This window comes from Besnoitia besnoiti (genome assembly GCF_002563875.1).
Source record: "Besnoitia besnoiti strain Bb-Ger1 chromosome Unknown contig00031, whole genome shotgun sequence".
Lineage (NCBI taxonomy): Eukaryota > Apicomplexa > Conoidasida > Eucoccidiorida > Sarcocystidae > Besnoitia > Besnoitia besnoiti.
The window spans coordinates 26190-34623 of NW_021703928.1; the positions used below are offsets into that span (position 1 = coordinate 26190).

Here is an 8434-nt window from a genome sequence, read left to right on the forward strand (position 1 = left end):
CAGATTACCCTGATTATCTTTGTTATATTAATACATGGTGTTCAATTGGTTCTATATCCACAATAGTTATCATCTTAACTATGCTCTGCATTAGTATAGTGTATCCAGCGTATATTTGAAAAACCAACATTTGTATACAAGCTGTAACGAATATCATGACATTCACTTTGGTAGTCGCCTTCTTAATGTTAGTCTGTACGGAATACTTAGGACTATCTCTTTATATTAATGATAATGCATTTGGTAATGGACTTTCATCTTAACTGGTATACATTTTAGGCCATGTTATTGTTGGAGCTATCCTTGTATTTCTTCACTCAAAGTATCTATAGTTCTTTAGTTATTAACTCCTACAAGCTCTATAATGCTAAGCAATATCTAAAGGTATGTTATGCAAGATCTTTACAGAACCATTCACTATTTTATATCTACACTTTGTAGAAACCATGTGGATATTAATCCACATTACATTCTATCTCTAAATCATATAACGGTCGTAAGGTACGCCGGGGATAACAGGTCAGATAATATTGGAGTTCTAATCCTCGATTGTATCAGCACCTCCATGTCGGCTCATTACTCCTTGTTATTGAACAAGATTCAGTTAGGAACGCTAGTTCACCGTCAGATGTAATACGTGAGCTGGGTTAAGAACGTCTGGAGACAGTTTGTTCCCTATCTACCATATTATCTAATTGGTTTAATTTTCTTACAAACGGTTTTTGTTTGATTGAATTATCGCACCCAGATAACTCCATACCAGTGAACCGGTTTGTAACTCCGCTTCATATCGTACCTGAATGGTACTTTTTAGCATATTATGCGGTGTTAAAAGTAATCCCATCCAAACCGGTGGTTTGTTAGTATTTATGTCCTTCTCATTAACTTAGCTCTTTTATCTGAAATTCGAGCTTTGAATACTCGAATGTTGATACGACAACATTTTATGACTCGAAATGTAGTCAGTGGATGGGTAATTATTTGGTATACAGTATGATCTTCTTGATTATATTGGTAGTGCTATTCCACAAGCGACTTATATCTTATATGGTAGATTAGCTACTATCGTATATCTTACTACCGGATTGGTTCTATGCTTATACTAAATCAATAGTTATAATGACTACAGCTTCCAAGCAAACATGATTACCGTGATATTGAAATCCAACACTTTTAGCTGTCTTAAGCAGTCCAGTGGGGTGGTGTGTACTGCAATCATAAAGAACTTGTTGTCTGTATCTCATAACCGGAGTCATCTTCAGTATTCTAGGAACTATAATGTCTTTGTTTATTCGATTTGAGTGAACACATAAGATCATCGAATTTAACGTATGCTCCTGAAAGTAACGGTACAAGCTGTAAACAAAGGACTCCTTAACTTAAACTGAGGAGTCAAGTAGGTACAAAACCGTACAAGGATTAATTATGTCCATCTGTGCATCTAAGTTGAGACTATCGGTTATATATTTTAGACGCTAACTTCCCGGCTAAACATCCCTTTTCTTTGAAACACACTTCCCTTCTCGCCGTTAGCATGATCTCAAAGTACCAGAAGCCATGTGATCTATATAGTATAACGGGACATTAGACGAACCTGCGATAGATAAATATATCTTGGATGATTGTATATTAGCGGCTAAATGTCAATCAAACATGCGAATTTTAGGTTTTCCATGAAATCTATTTGGAAGAAGAGGCTTGATAGTACTACCGTAAGTACATAATATACAGTCCCAGCAGTAGCGGTTAAACTATAGAAGAGTCGAGTATTATCCATGCATACCAGGCGTAAAAAGCGTTCATCCAGTTACTAAACAGGTGCCAGGCCAACAAGAATCCGATCCGTGTATTCCGTACAGACTAACATTAAGAAGGCGACTACCAAAGTGAATGTCATGATATTCGTACAGCTTGTATACAAATGTTGGTTTTTTCAAATATACGCTGGATACCACTATACTTAATGCACTTAACATGATGGTCATGAAAAGCACAAGAGAACTTGGATCCGGTAAACAAAGACCTTCAAGATCTAAAACCAGTAGTCCAACTCGTAGTATATACTCCCCAGAAAAAGGTAGTTTATATCAACCTAGGAATCCCATTTTAGTAAGTGTAACATGGAGTCTAGCTTCAGTTGTTATCTGATTGGTATTGCATGCCTGGTGACTTAGAATAGGATTCTATTTAATGGGACACAGTTCCCTGGGTATCCAATCCAGTGCCTCTGCCTTGGCATTGAAACTAACCCACAGTTCAACCCTGTAATTATAAAATCCAGTAGACTCATGTCCTTGTCGTTTATATAAATCTATTAATGCTTTGTCAAGTTCCTTGTATCTAGTTAGCTCACTGCGTACTTAGGATCAGACCAAAAGAGTTCACTAATGGTACTAGAAAATAGGAGATCGCGTTAGTTTCTTGGGAAAACGACTTCCGAACCACAATATATATTGGTACAAAGAAGTTACCATATCCTCCGTACAAAGCAGGCATTAAGAACATAAAGATCATAGCTAGGCCATGTATCGTACTTATCACATTATAAGTAGCTATCGTTCTCTGTACAAATGATCCGCGATCCAGAACTGTATAACTCAAATCGAATAAACAAAGACTTATAGTTCCTAGAATACTGAAGATGACTCCGGTTATGAGATACAGACAACCAAGTTCTTTATGATTGCAGTACACCACCACCCCACTGGACTGCTTAAGACAGCTAAAAGTGTTGGATTTCAATATCACGGTAATCATGTTTGCTTGGAAGCTGTAGTCATTATAACTATTGATTTAGTATAAGCATAGAACCAATCCGGTAGTAAGATATACGATAGTAGCTAATCTACCATATAAGATATAAGTCGCTTGTGGAATAGCACTACCAATAATAATCAAGAAGATCATACTGTATACCCAAATAATTACCCATCCACTGACTACATTTCGAGTCATAAAATGTTGTCGTATCAACATTCGAGTATTCAAAGCTCGAATTTCAGATAAAAGAGCTAAGTTAATGAGAGAGGACATAAATACTAACAAACCACCGGTTTTGGATGGGATTACTTGTAACACCGCATAATATGCTAAAAAGTACCATTCAGGTACGATATGAAGCGGAGTTACAAACCGGTTCACTGGTATGGAGTTATCTAGGTGCGATAATTCAATCAAACCAAAAGCCGTTTGTAAGAAAATTAAACCAATTAGATAATATGGTAATAGGGAACAAACTGTCTCCAGACGTTCTTAACCCAGCTCACGTATTACATCTGACGGTGAACTAGCGTTCCTAACTGAATCTTGTTCAATAACAAGGGAGTAATGAGCCGACATGGAGGTGCTGATACAATCCGAGGATTAGAACTCCCAATATTATCTGACCTGTTATCCCGGCGTACCTTACGACCGTTATATGATTTAGAGATAGAATGTAATGTGGATTAATATCCACATGGTTTCTACAAAGTGTAGATATAAAATAGTGAATGGTTCTGTAAAGATCTTGCATAACATACCTTTAGATTTGTTAGCATTATAGAGCTTGTAGGCATGTAAGTAACTAAAGAACTATAGATACTTTGAGTGAAGAATACAAGGATAGCTCCAACAATAACATGGCTAAAATGTATACCAGTTAAGATGAAAAGTCCATTACCAAATGCATTATCATTAATATAAAGAGATAGTCCTAAGTATTCCGTACAGACTAACATTAAGAAGGCGACTACCAAAGTGAATGTCATGATATTCGTACAGCTTGTATACAAATGTTGGTTTTTCGAATATACGCTGGATACCACTATACTTAATGCACTTAACATGATGGTCATGAAAAGCACAAGAGAACTTGGATCCGGTAAACAAAGACCTTCAAGATCTAAACCAGTAGTCCAACTCGTAGTATATACTCCCCAGAAAAAGGTAGTTTATATCAACCTAGGAATCCCATTTTAGTAAGTGTAACATGGAGTCTAGCTTCAGTTGTTATCTGATTGGTATTGCATGCCCTGAGTACGTAAGGAAAAGGAAAGGTTAACCGCTATTTAAACACAACAGTTACCGTAGCTGTAGATGAATGCTAAATCTAGAGTATCTCTCCTAAGACACTGCATAACATATGAATGCTCCTTCCGCCATTCGTTGACTGTGTTTACCACGGGAATTAGAACAGAATACCAAGTTCTTTGTCTGGAGGTTTGTTACGTTCCGTACAGTTGTAGGTAAAAGGTATGTTAGAGACTTAGACTAGCGTTGGAGCACATTGTTTCATTCGATAGTCCACGCTCAATCTTACCATACATATACTTTTTATTTGATCCAGGCTGGTTTAATAAGTCAAAGTTTAGCCGGGAAGTTAGCGTCTAAAATATATAACCGATAAGTCTCAACTTAGATGCACAGATGGACATAATTAATCCTTGTACGGTTGTACTACTTGACTCTCAGTTTAAGTTAAGGAGTCCTTTGTTTACAGCTTGTACCGTTACTTTCGGAGATACCGTTAAATTCGATGATCTTATGTGTCACTCAAATCGAATAAACAAAGACATTATAGTTCTAGAATACTGAAGATGACTCCGGTTATGAGATACAGACAACCAAGTTCTTTATGATTGCAGTACACCACCACCCCACTGGACTGCTTAAGACAGCTAAAAGTGTTGGATTTCAATATCACGGTAATCATGTTTGCTTGGAAGCTGGAAGACGGAATCGTTATTAAGCGCCAGGTAGTCCTGGACACTGAATCCATGAGCGTGAACATTGGATGTCACCATGGTTATAGTTACGGTACATATATAAAATCTACAGTACGATTTGAGATTTGTTACGTGACGAGCGGTGTGTTTAAGACTAGTTTACATGCGCTCATTTTAATATGTAGTTATTTAACGAAGTTCTATTGTGCTAGCATGGTTTCGAGAAACACACCAAATTTCCATGAGTCTATTCCGGGCACACCTCGTCTTTTATCGGTGTGCTCTCAATCTAAATTCATCTTATAACTTTGGTTTCTTAGTTGCAATTACCTTGTACTCCAAATAATTACAGGTATCACTTTAGCGTTCCGATATACTTCTGAAGCATCTTGTGCATTTGCTAGTGTTCAACATCTAGTTAGAGAGGTAGCAGCAGGATGGGAATTTAGGATGTTGCATGCAACAACTGCTTCTTTCGTCTTCTTGTGTATCTTAATACACATGTCTCGAGGTAATGTATAACTCCAGCTATAGTTATTTAACTACTGCTTGGATGTCTGGTTTAGTTTTATATCTACTTACTATAGCCACTGCTTTCCTCGGTTATGTACTACCATGGGGACAGATGAGTTTCTGGGGTGCTACAGTCATTACTAATCTCCTTTCTCCAATACCATATTTAGTAACCTTGGTTACTCGGTGGATACTATGTATCTGATGTAACATTAAAACGATTCTTTGTATTGCACTTTATATTACCTTTTGTAGGTTGCATTCTAATTGTATTACACATCTTCTATTTACATTTAAATGGTTCTAGTAACCCTGCAGGTATTGATTCCGCACTTAAAGTAGCCTTCTATCCTCATATGTTAATGACCGATGCTAAATGTCTATCCTATCTAATTGGTTTAATTTTCTTACAAACGGCTTTTGGTTTGATTGAATTATCGCACCCAGATAACTCCATACCAGTGAACCGGTTTGTAACTCCGCTTCATATCGTACCTGAATGGTACTTTTTAGCATATTATGCGGGTTAAAAGTAATCCCATCCAAAACCGGTGGTTTGTTAGTATTTATGTTATCAACATGTCAATGAAATATCAACAACGATGAAACTTATTTGGTTAACATAACAACATAGAAGGTAAAGCTGGATTACGTTCAAACTTTACACTGGATACGTTTCAATGTTAACTTACTAAATACCATGGGAGCGAAGAGAATCTAATATGTAACTCCGTTCATGGAAATCAAAAGAGCTTTCACTGATTGTATTTATGAAACGTGATTAGTTCACCTAGCCAACACGATCCGGTTGTTTGGGAATAATATCCCTATTTAAGGGATTGATATGTGCTACAATAACACAGTCGGTACGAAGTCGAAACAAGGTAGTTGATGGTGAACCAGTGGCTGAACAAACCTTTTTATTGATTATGCTGACTTTAGTCCCGAGAAACTACAGTTCTGCTTAAACTGAGGAGTCAAGTAGGTACAAACCGTACAAGGATTAATTATGTCCATCTGTGCATCTAAGTTGAGACTATCGGTTATATATTTTAGACGCTAACTTCCCGGCTAAACATCCCTTTTCTTTGAAACACACTTCCCTTCTCGCCGTTAGCATGATCTCAAAGTACCAGAAGCCATGTGATCTATATAGTATAACGGGACATTAGACCGAACCTGCGATAGATAAATATATCTTGGATGATTGTATATTAGCGGCTAAATGTCAATCAAACATGCGAATTTTAGGTTTTCCATGAAATCTATTTGGAAGAAGAGGCTTGATAGTACTACCGTAAGTACATAATATACAGTCCCAGCAGTAGCGGTTAAACTATAGAAGAGTCGAGTATTATCCATGCATACCAGGCGTAAAAAGCGTTCATCCAGTTACTAAACAGGTGCCAGGCCAACAAGAATCCGATCCGTGTATTCGTACAGACTAACATTAAGAAGGCGACTACCAAAGTGAATGTCATGATATTCGTACAGCTTGTATACAAATGTTGGTTTTTCAAATATACGCTGGATACCACTATACTTAATGCAGAGCATAGTTAAGATGATAACTATTGTGGATATAGAACCAATTGAACACCATGTATTAATATAACAAAGATAATCAGGGTAATCTGGTATCCTTCTTGGCATAACGTTGAAACCAAGTATATGCATGAAAAATTAATAAGATACTACCTAAGAAGACTACAAACCAGATGCTTAAATATGGAGAAGCACCGGTATTTACATGGAATAGATTTACAGTATCTCCGAACATATCTCTGCTATAGAAGATAAAGCCACATATAGTAGCTAGTACTGCACCAAGAGATAATACGAAATGGAAATGAGCTACAATATAGTATGTATCATGTAGGGCAATATCCATACCAGCGTTACCCATAACTACACCTGTAGTACCACCTAGAGTAAACAATAGGATAAAACTAAGAGCAGCCCATAGATCTACAGTTCTTGTAGTTGTATGGCTAGCCATATAGGTACCTAACCAGTTGAAAATCTTAGTACCGGTAGGAATTGCAATCATAATAGTCATAGCAGAGAAATAAGCTCTGGTATCTACCTCTAGACCGACTGTCATCATATGATGTGCCCATACTAAGGAACCTAGAATAGAAATACAACCCATAGCTAAGATCATAGATTGTCCACCGAAGACAGATCTAGCAGCATACATAGATAATGTCTGCGAGACTACACCAAAAGCAGGTAAAATTAGAATGTATACCTCTGGATGTCCGAAGAACCAGAATAGATGTTGATAAAGTACACTATCACCAGAATACATAGAATCATAAAATTCAGTGTTTACGTGTAGATCAAGAAGGATCATAACTAATCCACCAGTAAGAATAGGTAGAGTGAAGACTAACATAAGGGCAGTAAATATGATAGCCCAGATATATAGAATATAGTTCTTAGCACCAGCATTAGAACCCATGAAGACGCAAGTACCAAGGAAGTTAATAGAACTTAAAATACTACTAATTCCTAGTACTGCAAGACCTCCGATAATCCAATCAGTTGCCTCTGGATTTAACACCATCAAGCTAGTACTTAGTGGAGGATACATTGTCCAACCAAGACCACTACCAAACTCGGAACAAATACTTTGAGTTAACAACACAGAACCTAATGGTACTAGAAAATAGGAGATCGCGTTAGTTCTTGGGAAAACGACTTCCGAACCACCAATATATATTGGTACAAAGAAGTTACCATATCCTCCGTACAAAGCAGGCATTAAGAACATAAAGATCATAGCTAGGCCATGTATCGTTATTATCACATTATAAGTAGCTATCGTCTCTGTACAAATGATCCGCGATCCAGAACTGTATAACTCAAATCGAATAAACAAAGACATTATAGTTCCTAGAATACTGAAGATGACTCCGGTTATGAGATACAGACAACCAAGTTCTTTATGATTGCAGTACACCACCACCCCACTGGACTGCTTAAGACAGCTAAAAGTGTTGGATTTCAATATCCTACTACATTAAGATTATTCCACATCGGTTATGTTCTAGGCGTAATATATGGATTCTTGTTCTCACTCATCTTAACAGCGAGAGAAAACTACTACTCAGATGCTAGTCTAATCAGTAGCATCGTACTTGGAGTTATCATCTCTGAGACAGGATTATTTATCAGCTTTTTCTGGGGAGTATATACTACGAGTTGGACTA

General features: G+C 37.1%; 4 protein-coding genes across 4 annotated transcripts; all 4 read right to left on the minus strand.

The window, feature by feature from the left end:
• Positions 1-2349: 2349 nt before the first annotated feature.
• BESB_051040 (uncharacterized protein) lies at positions 2350-2757 on the minus strand (the record flags this gene model as incomplete). Its single annotated transcript, XM_029363540.1, has 1 exon — positions 2350-2757. The coding sequence occupies one exon, from the start codon at positions 2755-2757 to the stop codon at positions 2350-2352; it is 408 nt and encodes a 135-aa protein (XP_029215014.1).
• Positions 2758-2793: 36 nt separating this feature from the next.
• On the minus strand, positions 2794-3215 carry BESB_050970 (uncharacterized protein; the record flags this gene model as incomplete). The annotated part of the gene is made up of 1 exon (XM_029363533.1): positions 2794-3215. The coding sequence occupies exon 1, from the start codon at positions 3031-3033 to the stop codon at positions 2794-2796; it is 240 nt and encodes a 79-aa protein (XP_029215015.1). The 5' UTR covers positions 3034-3215.
• A 208-nt stretch (positions 3216-3423) lies between these two features.
• Positions 3424-3947, minus strand: BESB_051030 (uncharacterized protein). The gene has a single exon (XM_029363539.1). The coding sequence runs from the start codon at positions 3834-3836 to the stop codon at positions 3465-3467; it is 372 nt and encodes a 123-aa protein (XP_029215016.1). The 5' UTR covers positions 3837-3947; the 3' UTR covers positions 3424-3464.
• A 2896-nt stretch (positions 3948-6843) lies between these two features.
• On the minus strand, positions 6844-8109 carry BESB_050980 (uncharacterized protein; the record flags this gene model as incomplete). The annotated part of the gene is made up of 1 exon (XM_029363534.1): positions 6844-8109. One exon carries the CDS (start codon positions 8107-8109, stop codon positions 6844-6846), a length of 1266 nt encoding a protein of 421 aa, XP_029215017.1.
• Positions 8110-8434: the final 325 nt, after the last annotated feature.

Bases quoted from the DNA above. Each gene is read 5' to 3' on its own strand.
- BESB_051030 (XM_029363539.1), bottom strand. From the start codon at position 3,836: ATGACCATCATGTTAAGTGCATTAAGTATAGTGGTATCCAGCGTATAT.